A 19,710-nucleotide genomic window follows, 5' to 3' on the forward strand; every position below is an offset into this window, starting at 1 on the left:
ATATTATTTGGAGGTAATGTTTGTGTTTTAGCTGCAGTCAAACATACCTTGGTCTATAAATATTGCACTGTTCATCGCACTAAGCTGAAGAAATAAGAGTGAAAGAGGGGCCTATTGGTCCATACCAGGCAGCCCTCTTAACACTCAGCTCCTATCACTCATATATCTGTCCAACCTAACAGTCCATTTAAAGCTTCTCAGCGACTTCAAGTTAATGATGATGTTTGGTAGCTTGTTCGACTCATCACAGCTCATTCCAAATCTAAAATTGTCTACTGTTTCCTTCCTGATCTGACAGTTTAAGTACTTCAATTATATGACCTTAATATAACCCCAATTTCCACTTACACACTTCTATCGTGTCGTCCCTCTCTCTACATCACCCAAGGGAATGTTAAGTCAGTTTTCTTAGTCTGTATCTGTACTGTAGAGAATCCGACGTCAGGGTTATCGCCAGGGGCAGCACTGTGTAGATAACGACCGTATGGGACTTGTGATTACTGCTTACAGTGTCCAGTAATCACCAACGTCTCAGACCAGGGAAGATAAGGCAGAGGAACATTACCACTGATAGCGCTGAAACTCTCGAGTCAGTCTGTACTTGAGCTAAGGAGGCTGGGGGATGACACTGTCTTGCCCCGCGCGTCAGGCTCGTACATATATCCAGGTTCTCAGGGCGGGAGTCTAGTGTATCTTGCGGCGCACTTGACGCAAGTTGTGTTCAGTGCGCTCACAGATTGCGCTATCAGGTTGCGTCCACAAATTGCGCTCGCAGACTGCTCTTCCTGGCAACGACTGCAAGTTGCGCTCCAAGGACTGAGCTGCGACGGTGATTTTCTTAAAGCTGCGCATCGAGACTTTACATGAGGTCCGTTCGTGTACGTGGCAGGGGTCTGAAGTGTACGTACCGGTGATCTGATCGTGTTAAAGTAATTGGAAGGACGGGGACTTGACCACACAGTAAGTACCACACGCGTCCATCAAACTACAACCGCAGGAAATTACAGCCATTATTCCTCTTGTACCATTTATAGTTAACTTATACTGTAGATTAAAATGTATTAGAATTAACTATGTGCAGTAAGACAACAAACAAGCAGGAACCCACCTGTCCTTCTCCTCCTCCTCCTTTCCCCATCACTGCCACCGCCACCATAACCACCACCACAACTGCCGCCACTACCTCCTCCTTTCACCACCACCTCCATTACCAAAACACATTACTCACCACCAACAGCAACCACCATCACCACTATTCTGTTTTCCTAGTAGTGAAACACGATGCACATCAAACACCACTTTGTCTTCGCACCACCCCCCACAGCAAAGGGGGTTATTAGTTTCGGTGTTGTGGGGGTGGGGGGTGGAGGGGGGTGGGTGGAGGGGGTGGAGGGGTGTTGAATAACGTGACAAATGGACAGAGGGGAGGAAGGAGGAGGGTATTAAAAGGAACAGAGAAATGGTGGGTAGGAAGGAGGAAGGAGGTACAGACGAAGGGAGATAGAAGGGCTGGGAAGAAGGGAGGAGGGAAGGAGGAACAGAAAAGGGGGGGAGGGAGGGTGGGAAGGAGGGAGAGGAAAGAGAGGGACGGAGAGATGGAAATGAAGATGGAGAGAGAGAGAGAGAGAGAGAGAGAGAGAGAGAGAGAGAGAGAGAGAGAGAGAGAGAGAGAGAGAGAGAGACTGAAAACCAGTTATTGTTAGAGGGAATAATGACTATCTTAACTTATTACATGAACTCCAGTTGTACACCTGACATGTCACACTGTTTCTAATAAGACGTTGGTGATACACTGCCACTATCAACAAGACAGTACAATATTATTATCAGTAAGAGATAACGTGTGTGTCACAAGCTGATAGTTTGGTCCAGTTTTTTTGGCACCTAACCTTGACTGAGTGCCGGGGTTATGTGAGTGCCAGGGTGGTGTGAGTGCTGTGGCGGTATGTGAGTGCTGGGGTTATGTGAGCGGGGCTGGTGTGAGTGCCAGGGTTATGTGAGTGCCAGGGTTAGGAGGCCAGGATTATGTGAGTGCCAGCCAGGAGTGCTACAGTGGAGTGCTGAGAGGTGAGGACAGGGTTATGTGGGAGTGGCAAGGTTGGTGGAAGCAGGAGTGCCAGGGTTATGTGAGTGCTGGTGTGAGTGCCAGGGTTATGTGGAGTGCCAGGGCTTATGTGAGTGCCAGGTAGGAGTGCCAGGGCAGGAGTGCCAGGGTGTGAGTGCCAGGTATGTGAGTGCCAGGTTGCGGGCCAGGTAGGAGTGCCAGGGCTATGTGAGTGCCAGGCAGGAGTGCTGCTGGTGGAGTGCCAGGGTTGGTGAGTGCAGGGCAGTATGCCAGGGTTATGTGAGTGCCAGGGTGGAGGCTGGCTGGCGTGGAGTGCCAGGGTTATGTGGGAGCAGGTGCCAGGGCAGAGGCTGGAGCGAAGTGTGGAGCGCAGGTGATGCTGGGCCAGGAGTGCCGAAGCAGGAGTGCCCAGGAGCCAAGAGGAGTGCCAGGGTTGGTGTGAGTGCCACAGGTGAGCTGGGGTTATGTGGAGTGCCAAGCAGGAGTGCCAGGGGTTAAACCGGTGACAGGGTAGAGTGAGTGACAGGGTAGAGTGAGTGACAGGGTAGAGTGAGTGACAGGGTAGACTGAGTGACAGGGTAGAGTGAGTGACAGGATTAACTGAGTACCTGGGCTTTCTTATATGTGTTAGGTTAGGTTAAGACCAAGAGGATATGACTCACCGATGTTAGTTAGAGTAAAGTCAACGTTTTGAATCAGGACAACAAACAGTCTGTGTTGGACCGACTGCAGCAGAGACGATATAAGAGGAGGTGGTGTTCAGGTAGTATAGCCGTATCATTTACAGGTAGTACTAGTTTCACAATCTATCATCGGAAAGTTGACGTAAAGCCCAATCTTGTTGACTAGTGTAGATAGGAGAGAGAGAGAGGGGTAGGGAGGTAACAGTCACAGCCTGTGTGTGATACTGAACGTCAGGTGTATTTGGGTTACACTAAAGCTTGGCTGATAACGCTTCAGCCTCAGGTGTCTTAGAGACCAATTGTCAATACCTGTAATTCGTGTTATGTGGAGAGTACTTAATGGTTCTTATAGTTTGTTAAAGGAGGACTTTGTTCATAACTGTATAGACAAGGTAAAATTTATAACAATTAATAATAATAATAATAATAATAATAATAATAATAATAATAATAATAATAATAATAATAATAATAATAATAATAATAATAATAATAATAATAATAATTCAAGATGAGAAATTATATACAGTATGTACTGTATGTTGTGTTGTCAATAGTAAGAGAAACAATTGAGACCCTGTAAATGAGGCAGAAAGTCAGATAAGCAACCTGGGACTTGGTCACAATTTTCGTGATGCCATATGGCTGGAGGGTCTACCATTAGACAATACATTATGCTTCCAATATCTTCCCAGGCGGTAGTACCTCCCTGTTTGGTAGCTGCCCACTACCTAACGTCACAGTATTTTACATAGGAGGTTCAGCTGGTGGGATGACCACCTCTAGTCTATGTCTCTCAATCTTTCAAGTTCCCCGAAAGTAGAAGACAATAGAGGTAATAAAAATGTAAAGTTATCTCCACGATAAGAATGATTGTCGGGTGATGCAACAACTTGGTGCAGGTGAACTGTTCTTATCTATAGGTCATTATTGTCAAGGACTTGTATAGGGTTTTACAACTTGGTCCATGAGAATGAAGCAAGACGTTAGTGCAGCTGTGATTCATCTTTTGCTTCTGCCATGGTGGATAAACATAAAGGAGCCAGTCAGGTCCTTCCTCATAGCTCCAACTAGGAAAAAAAAAGCTTCTCTCACTCGTGCTAAATCTGTGTGTCTCATCACTGTGGACTCCATAGCCGTAACAGCTGAGACACACATCATGATAGCAGGTCATTCAGGCCTTATAACTGTGGGAGCCGAAATGTCTCTCCCGGGCGCTGGCAGAGATGGATCCTAGACACATGAAGCTGAAATACGATTGTAAAACACATAATGACTCATTAGTACCGTACCCTTGTGTTATATAATATTCACCAGTAAACATGGACTTTGTATTATTATTATTATTTTATTGCTCTAAGGTACGGTAGGCCAGTAGAAGGTTTGCCCTCTCAATGCGTATGTGGCTCTTCCTACGACATTGACCACGTAGGTGTGCAAGAAAAGGGGCTTCGTATGCATGAGGCGTGACGAAGTAAGGAATCTCACAGCAAATTTACTGAAGGAAATCTGTCATGATGTCAGGGAAAAACCGATCCCCTAAGGCCCCAACTATTAGATTGTGAGAACCTCCGTCACAGGGCTTCAAACACATCCAACGAAGCCCGTGTGGACGTCGGTGCTCAAGGATTCTGGACGCAGTGACAACCTGCCTTCTTTGACATAAGGATTTTCGATCCTATGGCCTCATGTCACCGTAACCTAGCTCTCGATGCTGCACACAGGAGGAACGAGAATGACAAGGTCAGGGCATACGGGGAGAGAATTCTGAATGTTGATCAGGGCAGCTTCACTCCTCTGGTGTTCACTACCTCTGGTGGGATGAGACCAAGTGCAAGATGTTTCTATACCAGACTTGCGGAGGTGTTATCGGAACGGAAGCAGCAGCCCAGAAGTTACGTTACAGCCTGGTTGAGATGTCGACTTTCTTTCTCTCTGCTTAGGTCTGCTTTGCTTTGCCTCAATGGAACGAGATCTTCTGCCCCAAAGCCGACAACTGTCGCAGATATTGACTATGAGGCAACAGTTACTGAATGCCGCATAGATCTGCGGCTCAACTAACTCAACACAGCTAGGATAGCTACTTTTGTGTTAGGATATTTGATTTTAAGGTAATAAAATGACGACGAAGGTGTGGCTATTGGGGGAGGCTGGAGGCCACGTTTAAAAAAAGTAGTAGTAGTAGTAGTTGTACCATATACTGAACAGGGAATATAAAGTAACATACACACACACACACACACACACACACACCATCCTCGACACCGGCTCCTACTACCACCTGAGATCCCTCGCCCGAGAATTGCTGTTCGACACCACAACCGCATCCAGCCCATACGTGCACGAACTGATCGCTATAAGAACAGCCCAGTCCCAACCATTGTAAAAATTATCAATAACTTGTAATAAACCAGTGTATTCACTCCCAGTAAACACTACTTCTTGCACTGTCACTATGTTGAAATGCCCTGTAGTTTGAGCTTTTCCCCACCTAGTTATTATATATCTTATTTATATCACTTATGTTATTTGTATATTATCTGTAATTCTAAACCCATTCCCCAATTATGTAACTGTATATTTTCAGCCTTCTGGCTGCCAAGCTCTTTCAATAAACCGTTAATTATTATTATTATCATTATTATTATCATTACACACGCGCGCGCAAGCTCTATCCCTCACTTTACACCTCACTACCCGTCAACAACTTACCATCGTAGTGTTTTCCTTATCTACTTCATATGGTACACTTGCGGTGATATCTAATATGACCTGAGTCTCGCGATACCCGGGTCACGAGGAGTCATGGCTGAAGAGTACGGTGTTATATAGTACTCGTGATAACATTGACTCTGGGAACATTCTCTATCTTGTTGTGTACGAGTTATATGTTACGTTATACTAATAATTAAAGTGTATGGATGTGTGAGGTGGATGCGGTTATGGTGTCGAAGAGCAACAATTCAGTAGGTGGTAAGAGGAGACGGTGGGTGAGGACGGTGTGCTTCGTCCCAGACTGACAGATGAGGTCATGGTGATGATCAGGGAGAATTGAGACTGTCACTGTACTCTGTGTGTGTGTGTGTGTGTGTGTGTGTGTGTGCATATCAGGTTAACTTGAGGTAGTATTGACCTATATTCACAGATCACGACAATTCTAACATAAATCACAATCATCCTCCTTGTTGTTATCAGGAACTTGTATGACTACACAGTCACACACAAAAGTCATGTCGCCTCTCCTTCTAAATCACGAACCCCGAGATTCAGACTCGTCATCCCAAAGCATACCGATGCATTATTCTATCCATAAATGATTCGGATTTACGAGTCTTAATCTCGGGGTTCGTGGAGCAGCAGGAGAGGCGACAAGGCTTCAGTGGGCGACTCTAACTTAAATAATCAACTTGTTTCCTTCCCAGAGATGCGTGCCTGGAGACTCATTGCTCGCGCGTCGCCCGCGGGAGGTGGCATCGTACCTCCGAGGTCGAGAGCCCTAGACCTGCACCTCAGAGGTGTGTCACAGTACCAGCCAGCCGAGCGTCACCCTCACAACACCAAATATCCGCCCTCGACCTACCTAGGAGACCCCGCCCACTCCCCGTATGTTGCTGCCCCAGGTGCCAACTCCTCTTATGCCACGCCGTACCTCGAGGCGTATAACCTCATGGAGGAGAATGCTGACGTGATCTTCGAGTCGGAAGTCATGATGAGTGAGAGGATGTACAACAGTGAGGCAATACCCAGTGACGTGCACCAGCCCCGCCCCGCCTCCCAGCTGCCCGGCCCTCGCTCCTGGCCCATGGTGGGCTGTCTGCCTTACATGTTGACACACAAGGGTGAGTCTTTGATCACTAAGAGGGTTTGGTTTTGATAGTAAAGACTTCGTAATAAAACTAATTTTAATTAAGTTGTAACACTACTCAGGTACATGTATACAGCAATCCTGAGTGTTTGTGTATCTCGTATTGACGCCTTCAACAACTAACAGGAGGCAATGAAATATTAATTATTAATACTTAACAGTAATTCGAAGTATCTGCTCGTGCTGCCATCTATTGAGGGCGAAGGGAGCCACGATTTTATCATGTGATTGACTATTTTGGTTTATTTTTTATTTATTAAACCTTTAAAAACTTATTTACTGAAACATTTATTACAAGTAGTATTTAATCCTTCTCTAAGAAATTAAACATGTAGACGATGAAGGTACGCTACATGCACTGTACTGCACGTTTGGCAAAAGAGTAGTAAAGAATAGAATAAAATACATAATTCTTAAGGCACCACTTTATGTCACTTCAACACTAATTCCACCATTTCAAAACACTTTTTAACCAATTATAATTCTCCTTGAGTCCGAACAATTTCCTGGACTGCAGTTGTTCAGACTCAAGGTGACTCGTGTGTGTGAGCAGCTTGTTGCTAGGCCTGGGTGGTGGCCTCTCCTGGTCTAGCTGACGACGTGCCTGTCATCTATTGTACTGATGGCAGCAATAGATTGATAAAAACAGCCCGAGAACGTTCACAGTAGAGGACTGTGGTCACCAACCCTCAGACATGAGGACGGTACTCTTGATTGAGTGATTGAGGGCTGAGGCACTATGCTTTTCGACTGTCTTTGTTTGATATTTATTTATTGACTTATTTATTTATTCAGGCCATTAAATGAAACATTCAGTATTCAAAACAATTATTGATTTTTTTTAAGAATTTAAATATAATTAGGATGTATTTTATTTATCGTTGAGCTTGAGTTCTTATTGACTTTCTGCATAACCAAATGATTAGTCCGTGTTTCTCTGCTTTATATTTTGAATTAAACAACAAATATAGCCTAACTTGCCCGGCTAGGAACCGAACCTCCCATTTTTACGTCAATTTATACGGACAAATTGTATGTCCAAATGTTTACTGAAACTTGTACAACAAAATAAGCTGTTTGGTCAAGTAAGTAATTCTGGATGAAAGAGAACAGGACATAGTAACAGTAGGCCGTCAGTGAGGGACAGCAGGTGGCTGACTCAGTGCAGGAGAGATAGTGGGAGCTGTGATGAGATGAAGCACGTCAACAAACTGTGACACGAACTTCTTAACTGGTGCTTCATAAGTCCTGCCTTGTTGTTATCCTTTATTATAACCGGCTATTATCTCAAGTGAGAATATGTCCCTCAGGCCTCACCGTCCATTAGGGGGATACTGCACACTGTTAGTATCTTCAGTATATGGCCACCACTACACTCGAACACCTTCACTCCTGCCTGTAAACCTGCGGGAACTGGGGTGCCCTGGGTGATGTGAACTGGGGTGCCCTGGGTGATGTGAACTGGGGTGCCCTGGGTGATGTGAACTGGGGTGTCCTGGGCCCATATCAGCTATATTAATAAATGCTGTATCTATTCTCTTTCATTTATCGATATTTCTAAATTATATCTGAAAACAACGCTCTACTTATTCTTTATAATGGTAGGTTCTTATTCTGTGACACTACGACTTTATTACCAACCTCAACTGATGGTTAAACCTATCCTAACGTAACCTAACTTAACCTTACCTTACCTAACCTAACCTAAACTAAACTTACCTAACCTGACATACATAAATTTCATAGGGGGCTGTAAGAGTGAAGAAATACAATTGTTGTCATGAAAGAATATTACTCTCCTCAGTTAGTAATGATGGAGGGTTCGTTTCGCTGTGCTTGACTCGCCTCTTGTTTCTCCGCCCTACCAGCCTTCGACCCTCAGCGTGTGTACCTCTTCTGGGAAGCCGTCAGACAAGAGTTCGGTCCTATCTTCAGGAAGGACATGCCTGGTCACCCTTACCTGGTATTCATCACACAGCCGGAGGATCTAGAGACTCTGATGCGTTCTACCATGTACAACCCCCTCAGACCCGGCATGGCCTCCCTTAAGAGAATCAGAAGTGACGGAGGCGCTGACGGCGATGACCACGTCCACGACCATTTTTTCCAGGGCAAGGCGGGGATACTGGCTGAGTAAGTGTTGATGGGTGCTTGTTGAGGGGTGGGGTGGGGTGGGAGGGGAGTTATGGTGGTGTTAGGGTTGCTAGTTTATTTCAGGGTTGCTAGTTGTCTTCTATTCAACATACAAAGTTAAGCATACGAAAGTTAGTATCCCATTCGATAGTTCACCTTGAATATACGAAGAAACTTTTGATTAACTTTTAATTCATCTATAATAATCATTTATATTAAGATAAATGACTCGTCGGAAAGGTCACCAGTGGTCACCAAATAACTGCATAATACATATCTAATTTTATTTATTATTTACAACATCTAAAAGTAAGTGTGGTTCGAGGTGGTTACTTCATTTACCAGAGTTTTGTTCTGAGTTGTGCATTAACTCGGTGTTGGAGATCAAAGAACCCTGTCTGCAGCCTCATCATGCCTTCTTCACATACAACACGTGATTTGCGCCTGTGAATGCATCACACAGTGCACCGAATCCAGTCAATAAACGACATTCTTCCCTTTCGCATCACACACACACTTTAAGATGGGGTTAATAAGACAGTAACAAAGTGTGGTACTGCAGGCAGGGGCAGGAGTGGTGGCGCGTGAGGCGGTGTGTACAACGGCCCGTGACCAACCCCCAGATCGTCCACCGCTACCTGCCTCAGATGGACGACGTCGCCAAGCAGTTCGTCGACAGGTTGGTGGTCTCCCTGTGTGTTTCCTGCCTCGGCCTCGAGTTCTTATGTACTGCTAAAAGATAGATATTTCTGTTGAAGAATTATATTTAGACTATCGAGCATGCAAAGAAAACTTGAAAAATAAACAATCTTCCGTTTGTTTGTCCGTGTTCCACTGCTGTACAGATCTCATGACATCTTTGTTTAATGGATGTTAGCAGATCTTTGTGTAAAGCGAGGAATATTTCTTTGTTTATTTCAGGATTCGACGAATGAGAGACGACAACGACGAGGTTCCAGAGAGCTTCAACAGCGAGCTGTACAAGTGGGCGCTAGAGTGTGAGTCACGGCTGGTGTAGGAGGTACTGTGCTGTACATCAGTCACCCACAGTTTCATCGCCTCTTTCTCCCCATTAACTGCTCGTTAGCCTCCCACCCCCCTCCTCCCACCCCGATGACTTTTAGTGGTTGTTCCTGTGTTTTATACTTAGGTCATTATAATATTCACACAGTAAGGGTAAGCAGTTTCTCAATGTAAGTGAAAATTAATCCTCTTGAACTTAATGAAAACTGAGAACCATTAAGAGTTGGGATGCTGGAGTTATTTATCCGCTTTATGTTTTCGGCGGCGGAATAACTTGTCTCCCTAACACTGTGGTGCAGCTCTGGGCACCATCGCGCTGGACCGTCGTCTGGGCTGTCTGGAGGAGGACGTGTCGCCTTCGTCGCGGCCGATGCGCCTCATACAGCTGGCCAAACAGTTGCTGGGGGCGCTGCATGAGACAGAGAACGTCAAGCTGTGGCAGTATTTCCCCACCGCCTCCATCAGGAGACTCCAGGAGGCACACCAGGTCTTTACGGAGTGAGTCTTACTGCCACTATGGTGTGTCTTTTATCTTCTTTTTCTTTGGTCATCATCATCATCATCATCTCTTAACTTGACCTGCCTCCCGTCATTGAGCTTTATTATAAGTGCCAAGATGTGTTGCCTGAAAACTTTTATTCTGGGACTTTTCCCCGTTTCTTCATTAATTCCTCCTAATTCCTACTATTTTGTTTACCTCTGTCAGCGTGGCTCTGGGGGCCATCCGCGACACAGAGAGGCTACTGGCCTGCCGCCCCATTCGAGGCCACACCTTAAGTAATACACATGCGCATCCCTTCGCCAGCTCTTGCCCTTTCCACCAGAATCTTCAGCCTTCAGAGATCGCCTCCAGTGGGACAGAGGCACCAAGCTTACTGGAAACACTATTGGCGACACCAGGACTCTCCAGGGAGGACGTCCTCACCTTCCTCATCGACATGATCGCTACGGGCATCGACACGGTGAGTACACACCGCCACGGGCGCTTTGTATAAGAACTGTACACTGACCATGAGAAAAACATGGTGTTTGCCAGAGTAAACCTTACAGCTGTTTCATATGACAAACCATCCACATTATGACCTGCTTAGTCTTAAAAGTATTACTAATTAAACGATAATAATTGCCGGGGGTCAGTCAGTCTAACACTGCCTTCCCTGCCCCCTATGATGTAGTGATCGTGCCATTAATCATTACACTCGTATACGGTTTTTCTCTTTTGACCATTGGTAAGAGGAATCGTTTCGTATCAACGCTTTCTTTTTCCTCAAATGTCGGCCATGAACAACAGTCTTCTAAAAGATAACCTCTTGTCATAGTTATCATCTTGTTAATGGTTAAATAACTGTGTTTACTGACCCCAAGCGTCAATAAATCAACATTAGACGCTGGACAAAGAAGACTTACGGCACCAGACATCTCAGGCGGTGCACTGGCCTGTACATGAAATCTTTATAAAACGTCAGATGAAAATAATAACTGATACCCCGCCAACGTATAGGTCTTTTAATGACCTACAAGCATTGACCTTTGATCTATATCCAAACACAAACGACCCTTCAGAAACACTCATAAGGACGACTGTTGTAAGTGGACGACAGTTAACACATCAACACAAGTAACCAGAGAGATTTATCTTCCTTTATTTTTAATTGATGATGACTCGTGTATTCGCTAACCTCGACTAAGTACTTAAAAACCTTACGAGTTGAAGCGTAGTATGACATTATTACTTCATCATCATGAATCATCATCATTATCATCATCATCGTCATCATCAAGAATCAGCTTCGCACCACATGTTGGCCAATAACCTCCAAATACTGATACACAATTAAATATCTAAGAATAATAATCATATTGAAACTTGGGTGAAAATTCAGAAACATTTTGGCACTAAAACTTTAATTCGGCGAAAACAAAACAAACTCGCTCCACCTCTCGACCATCCACACCCCACTCCGAGGTTCCCACAGACACATGAAGAACAACACATAGACAATCTCAACGTCGCTTGGTGAGCTGGTGACCTGACGTGATCTCATATTTCCGTTCAGTGGGAAGATTGTGTAAGTCTCAATGAGGCTCAGTGTACCTTGTGTCATATAAACCAACTGAGAAGTCTCACCATGTATGTTCTCACTAAGGAGGCTGTGTTTCTCCTGTTAAACTGTGCATCTCATTACTTGATACTACTAGTGGTTGACGTCAAGAATGATTAACTATGTGCGATAAACTCTCTTCGTTTTATATGGCAGGAGAATTAATGCCTCAGAGAGTAAAAGGATGTCAGGTCTTGGAAAATATTGGCAATTTTCACTGAGTTCATAAATATTACATAGGTTCAGTTGCCAATACGTTAATAATTAAGTTATAGGGAGAGTAATTATTATTCTCCTATCAACTGTGACCCAGGGTATTGCTTTCGCTCTTGTCTGTCTGTCTGTCTGTCTGTCGGTCTGTCTCTGTCTATCTGTCTGTCTGTCTATCTATCTGTCTGTCTGTCTGTCTGTCTATCTGTCTATCTGTCTGTCGGTCTGGATGTTCTCAAAACTTGTAAACTGGTTTGCGAATTAGCACCAAACTTTGTCGGATGAGTATCTCCACATAATAATTTTTTGGCATAAATCACACCAGAATCGATCAGGTGTTGTCATGGTAAAGGTGTGACAGGAGGGGGAGGAATGTTATAGTGTATATAAAGAAGATAACAGGTCAATCATTCCCTTTCATTGGACGGCCGGTTGTGGACGGCAGCCTCAATTGTTCAAGAGATATAAATAGACCAGTCCCTGACTTACGCTTAGAGGTCATGAAATTGACGCCTATGTTGGTGGGGTTTATTATATGTATGGCGGTACAGAAGGCAGAATAACGTTCACTGGTTTATGACTGAATGTGTTGAGCAGATGTTGGTCTATGTTTGTGTTGCCGGAGTCACTAGTGGATGTGTTGTGTTGACAGGAGGCGAGGCGAGGTGTTGGTTGGTAGGATATCCCCCAGCGCGAGGACTTCTCATAACTGGGAGACGGAGCTTCTCAACTTAGTTTGTTTGACGTTATAATGTTATCACTGTGCGTCTACAACTAACGTCTTTAAGTATATATTTGCTTTAAATTTACGGCTTTGACGGGGAAAGGAAGCGGTGGGTTGTATAATCCTTCCATTGTTCCTGGTGAGTTTGACCTTCTGTGTCCAGTGTTAGTAAAGGAGGAAATCTGAGTACTGTACCCAGAATAAACCTGCGGGGTTTGTAGGGTCACACTGGATAACACCCTTTTCATATCTAACCCGAACCGGGAATAGAACCCGTGCGAGAAGTTCGTCACCACTGTACCACCAATATACTCGTGTGTATATATATATATATATATATATATATATATATATATATATATATATATATATATATATATATATATATATATATATATATATATATATATAGACGCACACACAAACACCAAAACAGCGACACACACATATACGGGACAGAGTTGCAGGGCGGCCAATAGATGGTGGTGGCTGTCACAGGTAGCCCATTCTCCTGGCTGCCATGTTTCCTTTTTATAATGCCACCGGCTATTATGCTCTTCCTCTGTGCAATGTTCTGGAAACTCACAAATTGCCCGGAGCACCGAGACAAAAGTAATGGCCCCAAAATAACACAGGACGATATAGAGTTCTCTTTAAATAGTTCAGTAGCCAGCCGCCAGAGGGCAGCTCTTTGTTATGACAGCATTTGTTATATATCAGAAAAAGTTTCTTAATTTTTCAATGAACAATATATATCCTCATGATCAGTACAAAATGTGTTAAAATTAAGGATCACGTGAAGATGAAGCACCCTAGGTTATTTCACCTGATCATAAAACATGCTAACACTACTTGAGGATTAGGTTAAGTTAGGCTAGGCTAGGCTAGGCTAGGCTAGGTTAGAACGTTTAATAACAGTACAAAATGACGCCTCTAATAGACCAATACTCACATGAATATCGTCAGCAACGCTAAAAGTTTTCACAAGTAATACGTAGCTCATCTTTCTTTTTACACACCAGTGTAACATATTTGAAAACAAAATTACCGATTAGTTTAGTTTTGTAATTATATATATATATATATATATATATATATATATATATATATATATATATATATATATATATATATATATATATATATATATATATATATATATATATATATATATACACACATCTGAAGGGAGCAACCTCTATAATATTTTGTGGTGGAAACATTCGAGAGTAAATAAACACTACCATAATTTAAAACATTTTGGTGAAATTTTCGCCTCACTATAAAGCTTCCATGCAGATTTTTCTCTTAAATATCAACACATCTCTGCAAGGAAATTATATTATCTTGAAAAATAATACTAGTGAAAGGTTAAAAGAGGAAACAGCAATAATTTAAACCGTACCTTAACGGCATCCAAATTTACGTTCCACTGAGCCTGAAAAGGAGTGAAACTTAAAATTCTCTTTCCTCTCTGGGATGAAGCTGTTGTATGCCACCATATGAGCTGCCTCAGATAACTGCTTAGTGTTATTCACTAATGTACGTTGACAGCCTCGTATAATATACTCTATTGTGTAACAAATATAGTCTGGTAAAATATGCTCTCCGTAACTTTATCTTAGCTTGACAGTGTTACAGGGTCGTGCTGGGAACTTTATATATTCTCGTAACTGAAGATGTGAGAGCGTATCCAACTGGCTTACTTAACCAGCAACACCAAGTAATGGCCAACCTGGGGGCGATGGTGTACAGTACACTACCTGTAGGCGTTCTCTCATCTTTGGGGAGAAAATAACGCAAGAATTAGAACACTGATTCTGATTCTCGGTAATATAGTGACACCAACATCTTCCCAACAACACAAAGGATCCAACCAGTTAAACATTTCATCAACCAGAAAAGAGATACTGAGACAATAAATACAACACGGAAAAAGACGAAAAGTTATCAGCAAATCTTGGGGGGACTGAGAAGACGCTGACTAGAACCTGAAGCAGTCTACTGTAGGGTGTGTGAAAATAGTACTATAGTGAACATGTGTTTAAAGGAATCACAGCATACACAACTATGAAGAGAATCGAGATATATGTATTGTATATGGGGTTGTGGTGACCGAGTGAGTAATACTTGTCTCTTAAACCTGAGGGTCGCTGGGTTGAAGAAGGGGCTACTACCCCTCGTCCACCCAGCTGTAAACGGATACCTAACTTTACAATTAATGACCCCTTTTCATTGCCAATTACAGTACTCGCAAACTATGGGTTTCCGAGGTGCGATTTTGGTGTTATCTTTTTGTGTGTCTGTTATTTGGGAAGTACTTAATCAGTTAAACCCCTAAAATGACAATTCCGAGAGAAAAGTTTAGATCATTTTAAGGAAGTAAGGGTGGTCGAGCGCAGTCCCGATCACGCTGCCTAAATCCATGTACAATAACGTCGATGTACAATAGGCATTACTGTACTTTACTCCCCCCCCTCCACACCCCTCACCCCCCCCCCTCCCCCCACACACACACATACACACATCTGCCTGTCGGATTCAAGCTGGCGGGAGATGAGTGGATAATACAAAAAATAGTTCAAGGTTGATAAGAGTTAGTGGTGACAATAAATATTTCCCCCATTATCTTCAACTGATAGCCGCTGACCATGGTGGAGCGGAGGGTAGGGGAGGGTGGGGGAGGGTGGGGGAGGGGGGGAGGGTGGGGGAGGGGGGTGTTGTTATTGTACTGAACTGTGTGAAGTTTCGAGGAATGACGCACACACACACAAACACACAGATGGTTAGATATATAATTATAGCATTTTTTTACCACATAAATTATATCAGGTTACACACTACAGTACACCATAGGCTCCACACTACACCACAGGCTCCACACTACACCATAGGCTCCACACTACACCATAGGCTCCACACTACACCACAGGCTCCACACTACACCACATACTCCACACTACACTGCAGGCTCCACACTACACCACATACTCCACACTACACTGCAGGCTCCACACTACACCACATACTCCACACTACACCACATACTCCACACTACACTGCAGGCTCCACACTACACTGCAGGCTCCACACTACACTGCAGGCTCCACACTACACTGCAGGCTCCACACTACACTGCAGGCTCCACACTACACCCATCGAATCCCTCTTTGTCTCTGGAAAAAAAATGTAAATCTTCTCTTTTCGCCAAGATGGGTTGGTCAGACGGTTGGTCCAAGCTTCCAGGCATAAACAGCGTTTTTAGACACGTTTTTCCACGTTCAAACCTACAGTAGTCGCGGTGAAATTTGGCAACTCTCCTTGTTGACTGTGGTGTCCCGCCCAAAACGCCGCCTAGGATTTTTGCTGGGAAGACTAAACTATATGAATGTAGCCGCTCTTATATTTGTTTTTATTACTGGTAAATTAAAACTCTAGTGTTGTGGCTTCAGAGTTATAGACTTGTATTAAGTCACCCCTTACTCACCTATAGTATGAGCTAGACAACTGTAAGCGTTCTAATCTCCCAAGATACCAGAGACACCAGTCTGGTGGCCCTCCTCTGGACGTAAAGGTGTTGGTCATCAGGTGAAATAAGCTAGAAAGTCAGATCTTCATGTGACATTTTACTCCCAGCCATGTAACCATGACGGGAACCCACCGCCAGTAGCGTGTTTCTCTCTCACTGCTGTATTTTCCTGGCCAGACAAGTCACGCGGTGGGCAACATGCTGTACCTGTTGGCGAGGAACCCACGGGCACAGCGAGAGGTGCAGCGGGAGATAGACCAGGTGGTGGGCAGCCCTGACCGCCTCACACCTGATCACCTCAGCGGCCTCACCTACACTAAGGCTGTCTTCAGGGAGACCCTCAGGTGGGAGGGTAAGGTGATGACGAGGGGAAGGTGGTGGGAGAGGGAGGTGGTGAGGAGAGGGAAGTGGTGAGGAGAGGGAGGTGGTGAGGAGAGGGAGGAGAGGGTGGTGAGGAGAGAGAGTGGTGAGGAGAGGCGGGTGGTGAGGAGTGGTGAGGAGAGGCGGGTAGGTGAGGGGAGGTGGTGAGGAGGGGGGGGAAGGGGAGGTGGTGGGAGGAGAGGCGGGTAGTGAGGAAGGGGAGGTGGTGAGGAGAGGCGGGTAGTGAGGAAGGGGGAGGTGGTGAGGAGAGGCGGGTAGTGAGGAAGGGGGAGGTAGTGAGGAAGGGGGAGATAGTGAAGAGAGGGAGGCGATGAGGACGGAGGAGTTAGTAAGGAAAGAGGAAGTAATGAGGAAAGGAAGTAGTGAGGGGGGGAGGGAGAAGTTGGAGATGCAAAGAATAATGACGGGTGGGGGGCGACACTACCTAATATATCACAGTAACACAAAGTAACTCAACAGTCAGTAACACAAAGTAACTCAACAGTAACATTCGTGATGACAGTGTTGTGACAGTGATAATGACAGTAACTCAGTGTGTTCTGGCATTACAGGATGATGCCAGTCAACGTAGGAATAGTGAGAAGACTAAACCGTGACACTGTGCTTGGCGGATACCTCGTGCCTAAAGGGGTAAGTACTCTCTCTCTCTCTCACCATAGGACCACGAAGAACGGTTCTCCTGTCCATATATTTTTACCACTAACTCAGTTCACTAACATTGTCGCTTAATGGATCTCAACCACAAACATGTAGATCATTGTATCTCACCAATATGTCCGGTTTTTAGAAGATTCATAGGTTAGATTTTTTTCCCAGTGAGACACCTAACATGTTCAGTAGTAGGGAAGAAGCACAGGGTGTCGCACGTAAGTAACCCAGCTAAGAACTTTGTCAGTTATCCATTTCGGGAGTAAACTTTAACGTACGAACCTTGGAAGACCCTGACCTATGTACATCCATCCTTACCATAGTGGGAGGTGGTAGCGCCGACGATGCTGATGAACCACCAGGAGAGTGTGTTCCCTCGCGCCCACGAGTTCTTGCCGGAGAGGTTCCTGAGGGGCTCCCACCTCGCCCCCCGACACAACTTCGCCTTCCTACCATTCTCCTACGGCCCCAGGATGTGTATAGGACGTAGGATAGCATACCAGGAGATCTTCTCTCTTATTGTCAGAGTGAGTTGGTGACAATAACATCCTTGTTTCCCTTTGTGTATAAACTTTTCGGATAACCTATATGACGTGCTGTCTAGACACCTGTACATCCTACTAAAGGTGCACTAATTACACGAAAAAAATACACGTGCATTAGCTTTGTAACTTAGTAAATCAGAGTCCTGTATCATGTAAATATCTAAACCTTAATTATGTTCTGTTATATGTATATGATATTATTTCTTTTAACTCATTATAAGACAAGTGTGTGTGTCTCCCCCTGGCAGGTGTTGAGCGTCATGGAAGTGGACTACAAGTACGAGGATGTTCACTTAGTCAACAAGCTCAGCTACGGCCCCTCCTCCTCCCTCAGGTTCACCTTCACCGACAGAAGATGAGACGCTGAAGCTCCTCCATCACCTACAGTAGTGATTGTTCAAGTATCGAAGCTTTGTGTTCATTACCCGTAGAGTTTTTAAAGCACCATAGTACCTTATTTGCCTATAGCAATATTTCTAAAGCACTGAAGCACCACATTCATTCACAGTAGTGTTATCTGAAGCACTGAAGTACCATATTCATCTACAGTTGCGGTTTCTGAAGCAACGAAACGTCACCTTCACCTGCATTAGCATTATTTGAAGCAACCAAGCACTATACTCACCTACAGTAGTGTTTTGAAACCACCGAAATAGTGGTGTTTTTGCAGCACCCAAAAACCTTCTTCACTTACATTTTAGCCATACTTTTTTGACGCTTTGCCCAAAGTGTTTACCTACCGTAATGTTTTATTCTGATCACTGAAGCACCGTGTTGAGGCTAGAGTACACTGTTTCTGAACCATCACATAACCTTGTTCACTTGTACGAGTGTTTATCGGACCATAACAATGCCAAATTAATTTACAGAAGTGTTATCAAAACATTGAAACACCGACAGTGGTAATAACCCATTGCAATAGATACAGTACTATTTCTTAAACACTACTACAAGTACATTAGTGATTCTAGTACCCCAAAGCACCGTTTATTACCTCCTGAAATATTTCTTCTTGTGATAAAAACTACAGAAGCTACAAGAGGAGAGAGACTACAAATTAAACAGTGCATCTATAAAAATGGAATTCATGACTCCTGTGTATTGTTTGCTGTATGATGACATTGACTTTGAACTACATGGCATATAATTAAGAGAGCTGCTGAAAAGGAAAATAGAGTTTGACAACCTTTTATTCTGATGAGTTGAGACGGCATGTGTAGTACAGTAGTAGTAGCCGTGTGTGTGTGTGTAATGGTAGGTCTATAGAAATCTGTGTAGTGGCTCTATGGTTGTGGACATAATCATATATTATAATAGTCATGTACAGTCGTCATTCTTGTTTATCATAGTGAACAAATTACACACGCTAAAGCTAAGTAGGTTAGGAGAGCATCTGTCTGTCTCTTTGTATATACTGTATATTTTTTTATACTATTGAGGTTTGACTTTATTGCTTATACGAAGATGTGGGAAACGGCTGAACCAATGTCCTTTTTATGATACTTTATTAATAAGTTGACTGTATATTAGAATTTTGGTATAATATAAGAATTTTTAAATTATTCTATGCATCTATGAGTATATTATATGTGGCTGTGTCTTTATAACATGTCAGAACTGTCTAGTCTATAACCGGGCTGAATGCTTACTTGTATATTTTGCACAATGTTCAAGAATCATAAAGTTATCTTCGTATATTATTGAAATACTTTGATAAAATGTAAACAAGTATATTTTGTATGTTCATATAAATAAATAGTTTTGGTTTTGGGTGTTGTCTAACCCTGATAATCTACTATTGT

The 19,710-nt window shown here is 43.8% G+C and overlaps 1 protein-coding gene across 2 annotated transcripts; it reads left to right on the forward strand.

Annotated features, from left to right (window-relative positions):
* Nucleotides 1-632: 632 nt before the first annotated feature.
* On the forward strand, nt 633-19,677 carry LOC121865975 (probable cytochrome P450 301a1, mitochondrial). Of its 2 annotated transcripts, XM_042365542.1 has the most exons (11): nt 642-960; nt 6,171-6,587; nt 8,482-8,746; nt 9,309-9,425; nt 9,668-9,744; nt 10,069-10,267; nt 10,476-10,731; nt 16,512-16,678; nt 17,267-17,345; nt 17,687-17,890; nt 18,157-19,677. In XM_042365542.1, exons 2-11 carry the CDS (start codon nt 6,173-6,175, stop codon nt 18,265-18,267), a joined length of 1,890 nt encoding a protein of 629 aa, XP_042221476.1. In that variant the 5' UTR covers nt 642-960; nt 6,171-6,172; the 3' UTR covers nt 18,268-19,677. The 2 variants fall into 2 exon arrangements, with proteins under 2 accessions (XP_042221478.1, XP_042221476.1); XM_042365544.1 differs by lacking the exons at nt 17,687-17,890; nt 18,157-19,677 and having other exon boundaries at nt 633-960; nt 16,512-16,686.
* The last annotated feature ends 33 nt before the right edge of the window (nt 19,678-19,710 follow it).

This window comes from Homarus americanus, unplaced genomic scaffold, assembly GCF_018991925.1.
Source record: "Homarus americanus isolate GMGI-L3 unplaced genomic scaffold, GMGI_Hamer_2.0 scaffold21824, whole genome shotgun sequence".
In the NCBI taxonomy this organism is placed as follows: domain Eukaryota; kingdom Metazoa; phylum Arthropoda; class Malacostraca; order Decapoda; family Nephropidae; genus Homarus; species Homarus americanus.